We start from the raw sequence: 20,671 nt of genomic DNA, 5'->3' as shown, positions 1-20,671 counted from the left end.
TATTCTTGGTCAGATGTGTACTGCAAAATAATCATCCTACATAAAATCCCTCGGGTGAGAATGTCCAATTGTGTGTGAAAGCAGTTCAGAGAGACAAATCCAACTGCAATTATTGTAATATAAAATGTTAAAAAAAACCTTGTTTGCATAAAACAAATTGTTTTTAAAAAACATTTTGACTATCATTTTACTTAGGTTTAATGTATTAAAAATTGAAATTCAATGTCAGTTCCATTTTTAAAATAAGTGTTTTGGAAGCTTCAAGGAATCTAGTACTCCGGACAGTTAACCCAGTTTCTCAAGACAAGGCTGCTTTAATTCAAAATGTGATTTGGCACCAACTTCACCATCGCTCCTGGTCACGCAATGGCATTGTGTAATGAATTAGTTCATATTTTAAGCAATAGTAAATGTTGCCAAAATCCAGAATAATTTAGTTATTGCACAGGAGTAAAGAGGAAATATCAACCTGCTGCACAATTTTACTATAACATCTTTAAAAGAAATACAATAGCTTAGATTCCTTTTTATCTATCTGCAATGAGAAAATCACTTGCAATTATATTTCTTCCTGCTTTCGCACGGTTATCTCTGGCATCGCCCAAGGGTCAGGCCATGGAAATCTCCATTCCTCAAAAGAAATGGCACCAGTTTTCATATGTACGCTGACAACATCAGTTCAATCTCATCCCAATCTCTCTTGATTCTGGCTAACACATTAGAATATGTAGCTGACATCCAGTAATGGACAAACAAAGATTTTGCCTTATTAAATACTGGGAAGATCAAAGTGATTGTTGTCAGTCCTTGCCTCTAACTCCCTTCACCAGCTACCAACTTCATTCCTGCCCCTGGCAAAGTCTGATATTAAGTGGAACTATGAGAACACATTTGATCCAGTGATGAGTTTCTGGCCTCTTATTTGTCAAAACTAAGACTGCTTATTGCCTCTGCAACATCACTTAACTTTATCCTTGTCTCAACTGATCTGATACAGAACCCCTCAATCACTGCTTTGTTACCTCAAAACATCATGATTCCAACACACTCCCAACTGATTTACCACATTCAACATTTTGTAACCTTGAGCTAGACCAAAGCTCTGCTGCCAGTGTCCTAATTTACAGCAAGTCCTATTCCTCAATCATCCTTATACTTGGTATGCTGACTCCCAGCCAAATTATAGTTTGACAGCCTTGATATTAAAATTCCCCTCAGGTTTTTTTACAAATTGTCATGTCCCTTCCCATCTCTATAATATCTCCCAATCTCACAAACCTCTTAAATATTTACACTCTGCTTTTTGTCTCTTTGGCATTCCCTATCATGACTGTGCCTTGGATGATGATCATGCCTTCAATTACTAATGCCCCTAACTCTGGAATTATCACCCTATATCTCTCTGCCTCGCACACCTAGTTTTAAGATGCTTTTTAAAACCCAAGGCTACAATTTGATCTAACTTTTCTGCGTAGTATGGTGCCAGACTTTGCTTAACATTCTTATTGACACTTTCATGGGATGAGGGCTTTGCTGGAAAGGGCAGAGACTGTTGCCCATCACCAACTGCTTTGAATTCAGTGGGTTGCTGGGCCATGCCAGAAAGCAGTTAAGAGTCAGCCACATAGAGTCATAGAGTCCTACAGCACGGAGACAGCTCCTTTGGCCCAAATTGGTCCATGCCGACTAAAATATCCATCCATGCTAACCACATTTCCCTGCACTTGGCCCATATCCTTCTAATCCTTTCCTATCCATGTATTCATCCAAATGCCTTTTAAATGTTGCTAATGTACTCACCTCAACCACTTTCGCTGGCAGTTCATTCCATATGCATATCACCCTCTGTGTAAAAAAACATTGCCCCTCAGGTTCTTTTTTATTCTTTCCCCTCTAACCTTAAAATGATGCTCTCTAGTCTGCAATTCACCAACCCTGGGAAAAAGACCGAGTACATTCACCCTATCAATGCCTCTCTTACACACCTCCGTCTCCTCTGCTCTGAAAAAACGTCCTAGCTTGTCCAACCTCTCCCTGTAACTCAGACCATTGAGTTCAGGCAACATTGTCGTACATTTCTTCTACACTCTTTCCAGCTTAATAACATCCTTCCTACAACAAGGTGAGCAAAACTGAACACAATACTCCAGGGTGGCCTCACCAACATCCTGGATAACTTCAACATAACTTCCCAACTTCTATACTCAATGCCCTGACTGATGAAGCCTTCCTGCCTAAAGCCTTCCTGCCCTGTCTACTGTGACTCCATTTTCAGAGAACTATGAACCTGAATTGCCAGGTCCCTCTGTTCCACTACACTCAAGGCCCTACCATTCCCCATGAAACTCATACCTTGATTTGACTTTCCAAAATGCAAGGCCTCACACTTATCTATACTAAACTCCATTTTTCATTTCTTAGCCTACTTTCCCAGTTGATCAAGATCCTGCTGAAATTTCTGACAACCTTTCTTACTGTCCAAAATATCACCTATTTTAGTGACAGCAAACTTTATAATCATGTCTTGTACATTCTCATCCAAATCATTGATATCGATAAAAGATAGTAATGGACTCAGCACTGACCCATGAGGCAATCCACTAGTCACAGGCCTCCAGTCCAACAAGCATCCTTCCACTATTACCCTCTGTTTCCTACCATCAAGCTAATTTTGTGTCCAATTTGCCAGCTTGTCCTGGATTCTATCAATCTAATTTTCCAGAGTAGCCTTATCAAAAATCTTACTGAAATCCATATAGATTACGTCTACTGCCCTGCCCTCATCAACCTTCCTGGTCAACTCATCAAAGAACTCTAAGAAATTTGTGAGGCATGATCTCCCACACACAAGGCCACGCTGACTACTCCTAATCAAACCCTGTTTTCAAAATGCATGTATATCTTATCCCTCAGAATCTTTTCAAGTAACCTACCTACCCTGGATGTTAGGCTTACTGATCTATAGTTCCCAGGCTTTTCTTTGCAGCCCTTCTTGAATAATGGCACAACATTCACTACCCTCCAGTCTTCCGAGACCTCACCTGTGGCTAAATGATGCAAAAATATCATCTGGGGTCCCTGCAATTTCTTCTCTCGTCCCTTGTAGTGTTCTTGGATATATCTGGTCAGGACTAGGAGATTTATCCACCTTCATACATTCTAATACATCCAACACTACCTCTATTGTCATATGGACTGTCCCCAAGATATCACCACTAAGTTCCCCATGGTAAACACAGAAGAAAAATATTCATTGAGAACCTCACCCATTTTGCGTGCTTCTACACATACATGGCCACTTTGCTCCTTGAGAGGGCCATATTCTCTCTCTAGTTATTCTTTTTCCTTCAATATACTCAAAGTACCTCTTTGAATTCACCCTAATCTTCTCAGCCAATGCTATCTCATGTCCCCTTTTCGCCCTCCTGATTTCCTTCTTCAATAAACTCCTGCATTCCCTGTAGACCTCCAGGGATTCCCTTGATCCCAGCTGCCTGCACCTGAGCAATGCCGCCTCCTTTTTTCTGGTCAAGACCTCAATATCTCTTTTCATCCAGGGGTCCTTATTCCTGCCAACCTTACCCTTCACCCTCACAGGAACATGTATAACTTGAACTCTAGCTATCTCACTTTTAAAGATTTCCTGCTTGCCAAAGGCCCCTTTGCCTGCAAACAAACTGCTCCAATCAACCTCTGCAAACTCCTGTCTAATTCCATCAACATTCTCCTTGCCCCCGTTTAGAACTTGAACCTGTCGATCAGTTTTGTCCCTCTCCATAATTATTTTAAAATTAATAGAACCATAGTCACTGGTCCCAAGATGCTCACCCACTGTACCCTACTATGACAACCCCAGTGCTTCTGCAAGTCTCCCCAGTCTCCCTGCATATTTGTTCCTAATTCCCGTTAATTATTTGGGGGCCAATAGTATAATCCTTATAGTATCAGCATCCCCTTCTTATTTCTTAGCTCCACCCACAAAGCCTCACTGGATCATCCTTCAGTTATTTCATCTCTGATTACTGCTGTGATACTCAGCTTAATCAAAAATGCAACACCCTCTCCCCTCCTTCCACCACTTCTGTCCTGTCAAAAGCACCTGTACCCTGACACATTACACTGCCCGTCCTGTCCCTCCCTTAGCCCTGTTTCTGTAATTACTATATTATCCTAATGCCACGTACCTATCCACGCCCTGAGTTCATTGGCCTTACCGGTCAGCCCTCTTGCACTGAAATTATGAAATTTAATCCAACAGGCTCCCTGTTGCATTACAGCGTGACCAGTCTCTTCAACTTACTATTTCTGATTACTATATCTCCTTCAAACCTTGCAATTGCCTCCCTGCTTTTGAGGATCCCCATGGTCCCCCTCCAGTTCAGGTGCAACCTGTCCCTCTTGAACAGGTCACCTCTACCCCAGAAAAGATCTCAATGATCTCAAAATCAGACTCCCTGCCCCTGCACCAATTCTTTAGCCACGCATTCATCTTCGATATCCCTTTCTTACCCTTGCTAGCATATGGCACTGGAAGTAATCCGGAGATTATCACCAACAAAGTCCTAGTTTTTAAACTTCTTTCCTAACTCTCTATAATCACTCTGCAGGACCTCATCCCTATTTCTACCTGCTATTTGTGCAGCACAATGACTTCTGGCTGCTCCCTCTCCTCCTCAAGAATGTTCTGTAGCCACTCAGAGATCCTGGACCCTGGCACCAGGGAGGCAACGCACCACCCAGGATTCCCACTTGCATCCGCTGAGTCTCCTAACTGTCCCCCTAACTATTGAGTCTTCTATCACTAAGGTCCTGTTTACGTTTACCTTTTCCCACTGTGCCCCAGAACCAGTCGTAATGCCAACAACCTGGCGACTGCTGCTTTCTCCTGAATGGTCATTTCCCAACAGTATACTTGTTTTTGAGGGGAATGACCACAGGGGATTCTTGCACTCTCTGCCTACCTCCTTTGCCTCAAACATTGCTCTGAACATTACTCCCTTTGCTCTGAGCATTGTTCAGAGTCTGAAGTCCCATGTAGACCAGACCAGAAATGAATAACAGATTTGCTTCCCTAAGGGACATGAGTTAACCAGATGAGTTTTTTACAACAATCAATGATAGTTTTACGACTTCATTACCAAGACCAGCTTCCAACTGTAGATTTATTAAATAAATTTAAATTCCACCAGCTGTGGGGTGGAATTTGAGCCCATGATTTACAGATGGGCCTTAGATCACTTGTCCGTAACTACAAAACTCCCACAGATTGCCTTGGGATGTTTCATGATGTTACAAAGCACAATAGATGTTAAGAATTAGGAGCAGGGGAGTGGCCATACTTGTTCAGACGAATCTCTCATTTAAATTACTAGATCAGATTAAAGATGAATATGGGCGGTTTGTAATCTTTAAAGTTTTAATACATGGTGAAGGGTATGGCATTCTAAATGTTTACTGTCCCCTGGCACACCCCCTCAGATTCCTGATTGATGCACTTTCTAATCTGATTTCCCTTGGAACGCAACACACTATCATAGGGGGAGATTTTAATCACCTCATGGACCCCACAGTGGATAGAATGCCCAAAGGTCTCCCAAACATCTCTCTCCAATCTAAGCAACTGATTGATTTATGTGTGGAATTGAGTCTGGTGTATGTTTGAAGATGTCTCCACCTTTTTCTATAATCCGCACTAGGATTGACCTTTTTGTAGCTCCTTTGGTTTCTTTCGATTTGGTGATGTCCTGTAAAACTGGAAACAGACATTTCCAATCATGCAGCAGTGTATTTGGAAGTTGAGATTAAGGGCAACGGAACAGGTTCTTGGCATTGGTGGATGGCTCCTTTTATTCTCAAGGATACTAAGTTTATTGAGTACTTCATGAGTGAGTTTAAAGCGCTCTTGATTATCAATTCAGGTATGGCTAGTAACCCGTCTATACTCTGGGCGACTGCTAAGGCCTATGCTGGGGGGAAATGATTTGTTATTTGGCCAGTTGGAAGCAACAGAAGGGACAGCAGCAGTATCTGCTCGAGGCATGGTTGAAGGCAGCTGAGACAGCAATTATTCCTGATGAAGGGCTTTTGAGGTCCTCTGGCTGCAGTTCCCACCATTGGTGCAAGATCCAGTAATTTCAGTATCTGTAGGGGCAGTCAGCAAGGTTGTCCCTTCTCACCGCTACTGTTTACATTGGTGATTGAGCCACGAACAGAGGCTATCTGGAGGGACCCCAACATCACCACCCCAGAAGTGGGATCAAGGGCCATAAGATCATGTTACATGCAGATGATGTCCTCCTCTTCTTATCAAACCTGGCAGTTTTTCTATGCTATTCAATACAATGTGTTAATTTATTTGGCTCTTTTGCAGGATTGAAGATCAATTTTGCAAATTTGGAGCTTATACCCGTGGGGCGTCTTAAGAGAATATCTGATCTTGAAGGTGAATTAGGATTCCCCTTTAAATGGTCGCTTGGGGGGAGGGGGTCCTGTGCTGACATATTTTTGTCACCTTTGATCAGTTATCTAAGGCTAATTTTGCTCACTTGCTTGATAAGATCTTCAAACATGGGAGGTCCTCCCAACATCCTAGTTACGTCGAATAGCCCTGATCAAAATGAATGTTTTTCCTCGTTTGCTATATCCCATTTGAATGCTCCCTCTGACGTATCCCAGGCAAACATTGCAGAGACTCTCTGTTTGGCTTAGTTCTTTTTTTTGGTGTCAGCCGGTCATTAAGCTTGCCAAATTGCAGTTAGCCCAAGGGTTGGAGGAGTAGACTTTCCAGATATTAAGAGATACCAACTAAGCTCCCTTCTGTCTTTTGTGAATGTCTGGGCTTATGAGATCCAGAGGTCAATACAGTTGGATATTGAGGCCTCCCAGGCAAAGTGCCCCTTTATTAGTCTGTTGTTAATGCATAAGATGAGGATAGTTATGGAATACTGTCAGGATCCAATCATTATTAATACGGTCAAAGCAATGTGTCAGAGCGTGTGCAGTTTATCTAAAATCTCCTTTCTTTACCCTGTAGTTGTTGCCAGGGATGATGGACCCTGGATTAAAACTGTGGGCAACTAGGGGAGTCTCCTGTTTGCGAGACCCGTTTGAGGGGGAGATTATGACGTCCTTTGACTAAATGAGCCACAAGTATGGATTGCCCAGCTGAGACCTTTTTCATTACTTTAGGGTTAGGGACTTTATCCTAAAAAAGACTATGCTTTTGACCAACCCCAATGGGTTTGACACAGAGGGGAGAGTGCTTCATACCACAAGCACTTTCTTGGTTAATACTCGCTATCACCTATTGGGGTGCAGTGCCTCGAACGATATTGGGCAACTATGTGAGGTCTGGGAGCAAGAGTTGAGAGTGGAGATTCCCTCAGAGATAGGGAAGAATATTTGGGAGAATGCAAGAAAAATCTCAATCTGTAACAGAATGCATAGCATGCAGTTGAAGGTTCTTCACTGGGTTCATTTGGCCCCAGATCGTCTTACAAAATTCAAAAGGGAGCATGTCCACTCTGCCCAACTGCAAAATAAGCACAGGTACCCTCACTCATTGTTTGTGGTCATGCCACAAACTTTGTAGGTATTGGGGTGTTGTGGCAGGAGTAATAGAGAGGATCCTGGGGACTGAAATTAAGGTAGACCCAATCTCTCTTCCCTTGGGCTTGCCAAATTTATCTTCCTTAGATGCACATGGGAAAAAGCTATTTAATGTTCTCACTTACTGCGTAAGGAAGAACACGCTGATGAGCTGGGTGTGAGAGAACCCTCCGGGCCTGTGGGGGTGGCATAAGTTAATCATGGAACACATCCCTTTGGATTTCTCGCAAACATGATGAACGTTTTATAATATGTAGTGGCCATTTTCAAATTACCTGAAAGCAGATTTGTCTGCCATTTTAATTAGAGCCTTTGTTTAGCCATGATGATTAGGTTTAGTGAGCCTTGTCCCCTGAGAGGAAGAACCCTGAATAAATACAGGTGTAATAATTAATGCTCCCGAAGGTGAGGAGCTTCAGTGAGGTTGCGCTGCGTGGTGTTATTTATTTATTTATTGAACATAGTGAATGTAGTTTTGATTTATTTTGTAGAGTAGAGTAGTAGTTAGTAATTGGTGTAATAATTTTAGATTGTTATATTTTTGTAATTTTATAATTTTGTAAAAAAAAATTCTCAAAAATATTTATATAAAAAAAAGAATTAAGAGCAGGCGTTGGGTCATGTGGCCTGTTGAACCTGCTCCATCATTTAATAACACCATGGCTTATGTGATTGTGACCGTAATTTCATTTTTGCAGCTGACCCATAATCCTCAGCTCCCTCACTGACTGGAAAAACTATTGAACCATGCTTTAAATATATTAAGTGTTCCAGGTTCCACTGCCCTCTGGGCAGAAAATTCTACAAACTAACAAAGTTCAGAATGTTTTCTCTCTCATCATGGTCTTACGTAGGAGACCCCTAATGTTTAAACAGTGTCCCTTAGTTCTAGACTGACCACAAGAGGTGATATCTTCTCAACATGTAACCTTCCAAATCACCTTAAGATCTCATTTCAGTCTCATATTTCCTTTTTTATTCTTCTGAGGTCCAACTGATAAAGGCCCAACCTGCTCAATCTTTCCTCACATGATAACCCTTTCATCCAAAAAAATCTAAGTGAACCTTCTCTGACTGCTCCTAATGCAATTATATCCTTTAGGTAACCAGCCAAATCTGCTGAAGTAGTTAAGGAGAAAGTGAGGACTGCAGATACTGGAGATCAGAGCTGAAAATGTGTTGCTGGAAAAGCGCAGCAGGTCAAGCAGCTGAAGTAGTTAAACCAAGCTATAGCAAAGCTTCCTTATGTTTATAAACTATTGCCCTTGTAATCAACACCAATATTCCATTTTACAAACAAAAACACAAATTGCTGGAAGAGCTCAGCAGGTCCGGCAGCATCTACGGAGAGAAATCAGAGTTAGTGTTTCAGGGCCAATGACCCTTCCTCAGTTCTGGAAAGGTTTGAAGAATCATTGTTCCATTGAGCCTATCAGAGTGAGGAATACTTAACTTCAAATTGTTCCCAAGGTATCAACCAGTATGATTAAAACAAAAGATTTAGAATAATAAAGATATGGAGAAAAGGCAGCAAAATTAGTTTTGCATGGAATATTTTGCATCTGCTTTCAGCCCCTGAATGGCATCATTCAAAAAACACAACATAATTTTCCACATGCACACTGATGACACCCAGCTATATTTCAACATCACCTCTCTTCACTCCTGAAAAAATATCTCTGACTCTACTCTCTGCTACTTTTCATGTAGCACTGAATCAGGGTCGATTTTCTTGAACTGAGTTTCCATCTCTATATCCTCTTCATCAGCAAGTATGACTGCACTTCCCTCCACCAATCAAAATCCCCTGCTGTCATACTTAAACCTTAATTGACTTTTATTTGGTGAGATACAGTCAGTCATTGAAGCTTCCAACATAAATGATTTCTTGCATACTTCAAATAAATCCTTTAAAAGTATTTGCATGGAAAGGCTGCGCTATGTAACTTCCAAATGCATTAAAACACTGAAGAGGAAAGTGCACTCTCATGACTGTGGTAATTATCATCTGACACTGAATGTCACAAAAGCAGCATCATCAAAATTGTTGGTAGGCCTCAATTATTGATGATAGCTCATCATTTTTCACTAAATTTGAATCCCTTATGGATTAGAGAGGGGTGTCATTTTCCTGTGGAGAAAACTAAGAGGGTTTGGGGTGGGGAGGGAGGAGGAGGTCAACAAGGAGGAGGAAGAGAAGAAAGATGAGGATGGAGGAGGTGGAGGAGGAGGAGAAAGAGAAGGGAGTGGGATTTCATTCATATAATGATGGTTTGAGTTTCTTCAAAGATAGTTAGGAGCAGATCATGCAGGCAGGACCATAAATCTAATCATTTAATGCATAGGCTCAACCCTCACCTACAACCCTATAGAGCCTGCTGGAAAGAGTGGGTGGAAATCATGATCTGTGCATATGGCATAGAATTTGAATGACTAAGATCCTTGTAGGAAGTTAAACCATTGCTTCATTATTGTGCATTCTCCAAAGACTTGGTTTGGGATTATATTCAGTAGTAACTGGTTGGACCGAAGGGTCTGCTTCCATGCTGTATGACTCTGTGACTGTGTGTAGTGATTGCAATGAAGTCAGCCAGCTGGACCACTTAGATTACGGGTTCCCTGATTGGACCAGGTTAATCTGGTTCAAGCAGGTAGCCCTGGATGACACTTAAAAAGGGTGAGTGACAGAGATAGAGACACTCTGCTACCTGACTTTGGATGAGGCAGTACTATGGAGAAGGACTGTTTATGTGTAGATAAAGAGTGACTTGGTAATGGGATACTGGCCTCTGTGGAGTTATTTCACTGCTGTGCCAAACTATGTAATGTAAAATTTGAGAGCATATGCCACATCCATTATTCATCTATCATATCAACTTACCAAAGATAATGCCTCTGATTCAAAACAAGTGGTGTTACTTAATGAATATTTCCAGATATAATTCATGTGGCAGACTTTCTGATGCTGAACAACTGGAAACATTGATTTCAAAGAAGTTGTGAAATGAGTAAAATTAGCCTTATCCTATATCCAATGGAAAAATGGCAGCCATATATAATTTGGCTGGGTCTTTGCATAGTTTGAAACTTCTAGAATTGTGCAGTGAGAGTAGAGCATCTGAATAGTGAAAACAACATTCCTTTGTGGCAGAAGAAGTTTCTTAACCCATTTGAAAAGGGGTGAAAATGCGATCGAGTTTTAAAATGCTGTGAGGACGGCTTTGTCAAAATGTAACATCAAATGCAGTTGATCCAAAATAAGAGCTTGCACTTTAGTGATAAGGGTCATTGCCAAAGGGCTGTAATAGTACAGTTTCCCTCACACACATTCTGTTGTGTGTAGAATTCCAGCTTGTGTCTTAGCACATTTAAGATAATTTGTTTCCATTAACTTTATTTGCTCTCTATTGCAACAATCTTCTTGGACTAGTCAGTGAAGGCTTCAAGATAGGACCAAAAGGAACTCCACAAAATATGCTTCTACTTAGTGACCCAATGTGTTTCCATTTGGGGGTAATCTTCCTGGACATGGGTCACCAATGACGGATGCTATCTTCTAGCATAGTCATTCTGCGCAATTAAGAGTCCAATTATGGGCTGATTTGGCAATCCTTCACAATCTTCCCAGAAGACAAGCCCCTACACTGAGGGCCATGCCTGGCAAGATCATCTGCAGACAGGAACACATTGAGCAGAAACATAACTCTGAGCTCCTCTTAGTCTTGAAGCCTTCCCTGACTAGTCTCCATATGGCTTCGCAGTGTTCCTACCAGAGTCGTAGTAATCACCAGCCAGAGCTGTAGCCACTGATCTTTCTTGGGAGCGAATACTTCTTTATAGAGCTAACTTGGTAGCTATGGTGACAGCATACATACAAACATATGAGTTAGGAGCATTTGGTTCCTCTGCCTATGCCAGTATGTATCAAGATGGTCTGATGATAACCTTAACTCCATATTCCCATCTAGCCCAGGTAACCTTAGACACCTCCAGCCCACATTCCGCATCCTGCACCGCACCCCCCCCCCCCCCCACCCCCACCCCCAACCAGCAACAAACACCTTGATTACCAAGAATCTACCCAACTCTGCCTTAAAATAATCAAAGACTTGCTTCCCTTGCCTTTTGGAGGGAGAGTTCCAAAGAGACACTACACTCTGAAAAAATTTCATCCATCTTTATTTTCAACATGTTATCCATTATTTTGAATTAGTCACTCCCTAGTCCTAAATATTCCTACAAGAGGAAACCTCATTTCCACATCCATTCTGTAAAGATTTCTTAGGGTCTTATCTGTTTCATCTTTTATGCATCGAAACTCCTGCAGATCTAAGCCTGGGCTGTGTCTGACCTTGCTTCAGAAACCTATTCACGATATATGGCTAGTAGACTTTCTCTTAACTGCATTTGTATACTTCCTTAAATAAGGTGACCGATGCTGTATGCAGTGCTCCGGATGATGTCTCTCCAGTATCTTATACTGTAGTGCCTCCCCAATGGTGGACCTGCTGATTTTCCAAAGTTTGCGTTGCTCAAATTGGGCCTTAGCAACAGGATGGCAAAGCTGAAGACGGCCTCTTAATTGGTCACCTTTGGAAAGACCTCTGAAGCAGGCACATCAACTGTTAACACATGGGTCAAGACCTGGAAATGGTCCCATCACATGATTGCTTCTAAACAGCACAAAATTCTACCATATATCGGGAAATTATGTTTAATTATTGATATAGCATATCCTTCTTAGCAATTATAGCCTTGTATGTTTTGTAAAGGTGTTTCTATCAGGACTTTAAGCTGCTGTGAAATTTGTTAAAAGGAAATACCAACAATTGGGACTCTGATTAATGCAACTACTTCTGGAAAGAGGCTGTGGACTTTGTCCCAAACAGTTGCTGGCAGCAGCAAAGTATCATAACCTTTTGGATATGTGAGTAGAAATTTATTAATGCAGCAGTACAGTTCCTGAGATTTTACATAACAGTATTAGGAAAACCAAGTGTAGCATTGCTCCCACACATTGAATTTGCACATGAGAAAGGGACAATGTGTGATTTCCTCAACCTATCCAAAAAAGGCCATTCTGTCATCAACAGTACTAATATCCCAAATGTATATTTCAGATATGAATGGATTTTTGAAATGATGCAGGATTCTGCATTACTATCATCTATAGCTGATTGGGAAGTTAAGAATTAAAAAATACCCATACCTAATTTATGTACATTTTTATACAATGACTATTCATAATCTGGCAGCCCTCAAAAATAACTTTAATCAAACTCACCTCAGTGGATTTTATCAACCTCATAACTAACTGCCCCTCTTCCAAGGGCTGTTGTTATCTTAATAACAAAGCAAACATGTTAAACAAATTTGATTCCTTCAATGCAGCAATTTTACTAACCTTTAGGAAGTACAGCAAGTAAATTAGTGTCAATATCCTTTGCTTTCTTGGCAATTTCTTTGTCTTCGAACGAAAACTCCTTCTGAAAACTAAAAGGATAAGAAGTGTCTTATTTTGGTACCTGAAGTAACTTACCATTTTGAATTTGATGCTGAGAGCATCAAATTGGTTTGTTTCTTTGTGTGCATGTAACACTCAAAAGCAAATCAGTTTGTTCAATAGGTAAGTGAGACATACAGATGGTTAAAATTTCCAGCTCAAATTCTGTCTTGTATTGAAATATTGTACGGATTTCAACAAATAGAGATGTTATAATTGGTCTGAATAGAGGAGGAAATATCTAGCAAAGGGTCCCAATTATTACCAGCTGGTAACTCTTCCTGAAATTGAAGTGTTGCCATTGCAGAGTGCAGAAGCAATACTGGGTGCAGTAGCTTTCACCATTAAATAACCTGATAACTGCTGTCAAGTCTTACACACAAGTAGAATACATTTGAGCATGATATTTGTGTACCCTATACCCACAGCTTAGTTAACAGTGAGAAGTCAATATTTTCAACTATTACATAATAATAATGCTTAGTAAAAAGCATTAATTGGTGTGAATATACATCTTTGTTTCAAGCAAATATATTGAATGCACAAGTTAAATTTTACTAATATTTTTGGTGATAGAAGCATCTTATTTTGTGTTTAGGTAAAGTTCCAACCCTCAGTAACAAGCAATACAGAATGATATGCAGACTTCGTTATCCAGAAATGACTACAATTTTGTGAACAAAAGAATATGTTGGAGCAAACATACCTGAGAATATGAATATACCTTAGAAATTACCTTCATACGATTGCGGTACTCAAAATCATAGAGATAATTTTATTTCATGAATTCTTTGAGGAGGCAACAAGCAAGTTAGACAAAAAGAGCCAGTGGGCATGGCCGATTTCGATTTCCAGAAAGCCTTGTAGGTGCCACATAAGAGGCTACTAAAACAACAGCAGATGGCTAAGGGGCAAAGCACTTGCATCGATAGAGGATTGGCAGACTGGCAAAAGGCATTGACTGGGGGTGAGGGAGTGTCTTTTTCAGAATGGTAGCTGCTGACTAGTAGAGTTCCACAATCATTCACATTAGACATTAACAATCTGGATGAAGGAATGGAGGGCATTGTTGCTAAATTTGCAGCTGACACAGATAGGTGGAGGGACAGGTCGTATTGAAGAAGCCGGAAAGCAGAAGAACTTGATATGCTAGGAAAGTGGGCAGAGAAATGGCAGACAGAATACAATGTGGGAAGTTTTAACTGAAACTTTAGTAGGACAAAGAGGCATGGACTATTTTCTAAATGGGGAAAGACTTCAGAAGCACAAAGGGACTTGGGGGATCTAAGGGGCAACATTTTCCACACAGACAGTGATGTGCATATGGAATGAGCTGCTAGAGTAAGTGATGGAGGCTGGTACAATTACAAAATCTCAAAGGAATGTGGATGGGTAGATGAATAGGAAGAATTTAGAGGGATATGGGCCAAATGCTGACAAATGCTAGATTAATTTTAGATATCTGGTGAGCGTGGAGAAGTTGGACTTAAGGGTCTGTTTCCCTACTGTACAGTTTTATGTTTTTACTTTAGTGTTACAGAGTCAAAGCGCTGGAGAAACCCAGTAGGCACACACATTCCTTCCAAATCTACAATTGAATTAGCATTCATTGTGCTGAATAATTACTCAACAAGTTACTCTTAATAAGCTAACTAATAGAGTAGCTTAGGAATTTACAACCTAAAGCTTATTACACTGTACAGCAGTCCTATGATTTCCCTTTATTTCAAAGTACTTCAACTTCTGCAAAACATTTAACACATCTGAGTGAAACAGAAAGTGCCACATGAATGCAACACAAGATATTCCTTTCTTTTCACAGTGGGTTCTTCCTTCAACCTCTTCTCCTTACCCACACATCACAAACTCCCATGTCTTTTTGTAACTTGATGAGCTAATACTTTAAGCTATCTTTAAATCCATTCCATTGCCTTTGCTAAATGAGCAAAACTGAAATACATGCTATAAGTGATCTCAAAGCTTAACAATGTTGGTATCATTTGCCAGAGTCCACACAGTCAAGTAAGTCTGCTCCTGCATTCACTGTGACATGAGAAACTTCCAGTCTTGGGTGCATTTGGCTGAAAATCATGATTGAGAAGTTAAATGACTGTTCTGTTTAGAGTAATTCAGTTTACTATGGAGAAACAGCTTAAAATCAATGATGTTAAAAAGGGAAGGTCATTTACCCTTTGTGTATCCAAGATCATCACTGCACAGAGAGTATTTGCAACTCTGGCATCTGATGTCAAGATTTATGAATTTGAGAAGCAGTTAATACTCCAACATATGACTGACATATTCTTGAATTTTAATTTCAGAAGGTAAGTTAGTTAGAGGGGACAGTTTTTTAAAAAATTCACTCATGGGAATAAATAAATATATTTATTTCCTGTCCCTAGTTGCCTTTGAACTGAGCTGAGAGGGCATTGCTGTGGATCTGGAGTCACATGTAGGCCAAACCAGGTGAGGATGACAGAATTCCTTCCATTAATGAACCAACTGGGTTTTTCTGACAATTGACAATAGTTTCCTGATCATCAGTAGATTCTTAATTCCAAAATATTAGTGAATTCAAATTCCACCATCTGCCATGACAGGATTCGAATCCAGGTCCCTGGAACATTAGCTGAGGTTCTGGATTAATAATCTAGTGATAATACCACTTGGCCATCACCTTCCCGGTGACACTCAGTGGTGTAGGAAGAGGTTACTGGAAGCAGTGTGGGAATCTGCAGATTGTTGGTTTGGTTAAGTAAGCATTCAGTATACACACTAAAGCTCTGAGCTGCCACCACTGAGGCGGTGATCAAAGGTTGTGGTCTGAGGCCTTTCAGCAATAGTATATCATGGGTCAGAAAACTATGTGCAAGGAATGCACATATTGAATATTAAGAGCACTGAATTTAGTTGAAGCTGCTCAGAGAGTAACATGGTGCAAACAGTAGAGTTTGCATCAAGTGCACTCTAATGTTTGACTTGAAATGCTTTACCCTATGCCTGGCATAGCATATATATTATTATGAACACTATTACAATCATAGGGAAGCACCTAAGAATGGAACATGAGATATTGCAACGAATGTGTTTTGAAATGTTTCAGTGTTCAGGTTGAAATGCTTTGTAATGTAATTGTTATAACTGTAACTTGCACAACACTTTATGGATAAAGTATATTTTTGAAATAAAAATTATACCTATGACAACGGCAACTCAGAGTAATGCAGCCACAAGCAAAGGATGGCACATTAGTGCATGTTATGGCACAAAGGCAGAAATGAAGAGCAGAAATAATAGAACATTGTATAGTCAAAAGGGATATACTTTGGCAGTAGCAATTCAGTGTGCAAAATGGTTTGTGCCCCTCCAGTATCACACTGGTGACATCATGGATCAGGTTCAAAACCAACAAGCAAAAACAAACCTGAAGCCATGTTTTATCTTCAGGTCAGTAGTAAAGAAAGTTTGGAGACAAATACATTTTATGAATTTGAGGCAGACTCGTGATTACATTCAGTGCCACATGCTGTCAGTATGAAAATGTGGGTATCGCAGTATTGCAGTTATATTAAATCAGCAATTCAGAGATTAAATGCTCAAAATTGCAAAATGAAGTTCAACGAAGCTGTCAATTTGTGAGTTGACACCACAATAAAAATTAAATGTGGAAGGCTACTGCTTGATTAAAAAGGCTAGTTCACTAATATTCTTCAGTGAAGAGAATCTGCAGTTATACTTGAAGCAGATCCTGAGCTGCACTGGTAGATGATTCCATCGACAGGCATAACGAGTACATATGTGGCTTATCGTCAACCTTTAATAACAGGTTTAGTTTGCATGGAGTGAATCAATTGTGCTTTGAAAGAATCAGAGCAAGAGATGGCAATGCATTGGTCAACCTTAATGTTCCAGTCATGGAGAAGTCATCCTACTTCTGCATAAATGATCTTTCTATCATAGTAACTCTAGCAGAGCTCAAGATTATTTGATGATGCAAAGGTATTCAGTTTAATTTTAGTTACGCAATGGACAGCAAGGCGAACAAGTTGTCCACTTCCAGCAAAGCTAAAGAAATGTATGGTTCAAAGCAAAAGCTTTTCTGCCATACAGAATTCTGCTACAGAAATAAAATTTCCTTTCTCTGATCATTGATGTAATTAACAGAAGTATTACCTATTGCAGTTCAACTTTACTTGTACAGCTAGCATATGGGCTAAAATATAAATTATCTGAACAGCCCACATGGAGCATACAGCCTGCTTAAATCCAATTGGGATACAAATTCTTCACTGTAAAAATGACACCGCAATTGGTCGATGGGGAATTCCTGGAAGAAAATTACCTGATTGTCCACACAAAGCAGATCTTGAAGATTTTATGCAGGGAGGACATAGCGTGAGCAAATTCCACTGGAGAATATAGGGCATAGTAAACATTACTGTTATAATCCCCAACACATGTAAGTATACTGTGAAGAATATCATTTATAACTCCGCCTAACTCCAAATATTGACACATCTATCCCAAGGCAGAAACATCTTGTATGTGAAAGATAAAATTTTGTCTCCAAAATTATGAGGTAATATAAAGACAACCAATGTATATCATAGGTTAAAATATTGTACCAATCCTGGATGGAGGTTCAGGTTACCTAGTTGTCCAAATAAATAAATGCCTGTGAATAGACTATAGTTGAGGACAGGTGACAATTACTGAAGAGCACTTTAGAATGACTCAAACTGTTCAATAGCAAGAAATGTGTGCTGTTAGTTTCAAACCTAAAAATGAAACCAGAAATACCAATAATTGCCCTAAATTGCTATGAAAATTGCATCATTTTCAGGCTCATGCTGCCAACCAATACCACCAACTTCCATCAAAGCAAATTGGCTTTTCTGTCTTTAGGAACTGACTCACTTCCTGAGAACCAAAAGAAATGTACTAACGTTGCCAAATTTCTGCTCTTCCCCCATTCCCTCTACACAAACTATCTACTTCCACAAAAACTGCCCTCACACTTGCTAAACAATCTTAAGCACAACAACAATAAGTGTTAAAATGTATAACTGACTGACCCTCAATTGTATCATCCTCTTGCATTTGAGCCTAGCTATGTGTCTGGAGGCGGAGCACAAACTTCTACATTTTATACGATTAAGTTTAGAAATTTCTGCCCTTGGTCAGGAGCCATACATCCTGATCACTTTGATCATGAAATGGTTGGCAAAATATCCATAGATTCCCCAGCCACTGAAAGGTGAAAAATGTGTGCAACCGACGAGTAAGAAGAACATGCCCTCCAAGTCAGGCAACATATCAGGAGACAAAATAAAGCAAACAAGAACACATGCCTCCCTGATGCAATGAATGCTTTCTATGCTTAGTTCGAGTGCTATCTGCCCAGATGTAGCTGTTCCTTCAGTCACCACTGTAAACATCAGATTGGTCTTCCTGAGAGCAAATCCAGGGAAAGTGACAGGCCCAGCAGAGTCCCCAATCATGCACTTAGATTCTGTGTCGACAAACTGGTGGAAGTATTCACTGATATCTTCAGCCTCTCCTTGCTATAAGCTGAAGTCTCCACTTGCTTCAAGAAGACCATATGCAATGTGCCTGAATGACCAACTAATGGCTCTGACCTCCATAAGCATGAGGTGCTTCAAAAGGCTGGTCATGGCCCACATCAACTCTAGCCTCCCAGCCTGCCTTGATCCCCTGCATTTTGCCTACTGACATAACCTAGCAGATGTCATTTTTCCTTGCCCTACACTCATCCCTGGAACACCTGGATAACAAGAACACCTATGTCAGGCTCCTATTTATCGACTACAGCTCTGCCTTCAACACTATAATCCCAAACAGACTAATATCAAAACCCTGAGACCTTGGTCTCAGCTCTGTCCTCTGCAACTGGTTCCTCAGCTTCCTGACCCACAAACTACAATCACTGAAGATAGCCAGCTGCTCAACATCAGTACCCTGCAAGGATGCGTTCTCAGCCCCCTATTATAATCCCTGTACTCCCCCACAACTGTGTAGCCAGATTCCAAATGAATGCCATCTACAAAGTTTGCTGACGACACCACTGTGGTTAGGACGGATATTAAACAATGATGCGTCAGAATACAGAAAGGAGATAGAAGGAATGGTGTTGTGGTGCAATGAGAACAACCTCTCTTTCAACGTCAGCAAAACAAAAGAACTGAGCGTTGACTTCAGGAAGAAATGAGATGGACACACCCCTATCTACATCAATGGAGTGGAGGTGGAGGGGGGTTCAAAAGTGTCACGTTACCAGGAGTGACAATAACTGATAACTTGTCCTGGAACTCCCACGTAGATGCAATGGTCAAGAAGGTACAACGCCTCTTCTTCCTCAGGTGGTATAGGAAATTCAGCATGTCCAGGATACTCTCACCATTTACAGATGCACCATTGAAAGCATTCCATCCAGGTGCATAACAGCCTGGTACAGCAACAGCTCTGCCCAGGACCCTAAGAAACTACAGAAAGTTGTGTGCACAGCCCAGACCATCACAGAAGCCAATCTTCTCCATCCATGGACTCCATTTATACAGCTCATTGCTGCAGAAAGGCTGCCATCATCATCAAAACCCCCTCCCACCCTGGTAATGCTTTCTTCCAGTCAGGTAGAAGGTACAGAAGTTTAAAAATGTGCACCATCAGGCTCAAGAAGAGCTTTTTTCCCTACTGTTATCAGACTTCCGAATAGACCTCTCTAACCTCAAATAATGTTGATCTAGCTAAGGGTGATCTTACTTTGGGCATTACCTGTGCAATTGTAACATTGTATTCCTCTCCTATCTAACCACCTGTATGTCCTTGTTTGCTATGATCTTCCTGTACTGTTTGCAAAACAAAGCTTTTCATTATACTTAGATACATGGGACCACAATAAGTCAAAACAAATCAAATCAAGGTATCATAGTGTCAACCAGGTTGTGGATAAAAAGATGAACATTGAAGGACCAGGATCTAGCCAATGCTAACTGCCCACTCACTGGTATGCAAATTGAGAAACTGTATTTTCAAATTGTCCAATGATACTCATTCACATTCTCAATCCCTGGATTTTATGATTGCTCTCAATATCAACCAATCTGCAGTCTAGGTCGACTGAAGCAAAACATCTGTACCACTAAGAGGGAATGATTAATAATGCTCTCCCAAATCCAATTTGCAAGATTAAAAATTCTGGAATATACACCCAGGAGCAAAAAAGAAATGTTTTAGTCCTTTTTCAAATTGGCAGATGGCCAACTGCAGAGCAGAAAGCAGATATTGCAGGTCAGCAGTTGGACACTACTAAGTAATCAAGATGATGTGTGAAAGCAAAGATTGCTTTGATCTGAGAGAGAGGCAACTGTAGCAGATCTGCTTGAAGATCTGGTATTTCGGAGGAAGAAAGCCTTCCTGTGGCCTTGGCTGAGAAACCGTGTGGGAGAACAAATTACTCGCTGAATCAAGCAACTGTCTCCCCTTAGCTGTGAGCTTTCCTAAGCTCTGGTAAACTTTAAGTGAATGTCATTATCTTAGGAT

General features: G+C 40.6%; 1 protein-coding gene across 8 annotated transcripts in view; it reads right to left on the bottom strand.

Moving 5' to 3' along the window:
- The window catches only part of svila (supervillin a), a 340,124-nt gene that overhangs the window by 171,659 nt on the left and 147,794 nt on the right, over positions 1-20,671 (bottom strand). For all 8 annotated transcript variants that reach the window (XM_072576064.1, XM_072576065.1, XM_072576066.1 and 5 more), the window contains one exon: positions 13,013-13,101. In XM_072576064.1, the coding sequence (XP_072432165.1) occupies positions 13,013-13,101 (89 nt within the window). The remainder of the gene's footprint in view (positions 1-13,012; positions 13,102-20,671) is intronic.

Source organism: Chiloscyllium punctatum, chromosome 8, assembly GCF_047496795.1.
Source record: "Chiloscyllium punctatum isolate Juve2018m chromosome 8, sChiPun1.3, whole genome shotgun sequence".
NCBI lineage: Eukaryota > Metazoa > Chordata > Chondrichthyes > Orectolobiformes > Hemiscylliidae > Chiloscyllium > Chiloscyllium punctatum.
This window is presented reverse-complemented; position numbering and strand designations above follow the sequence as displayed.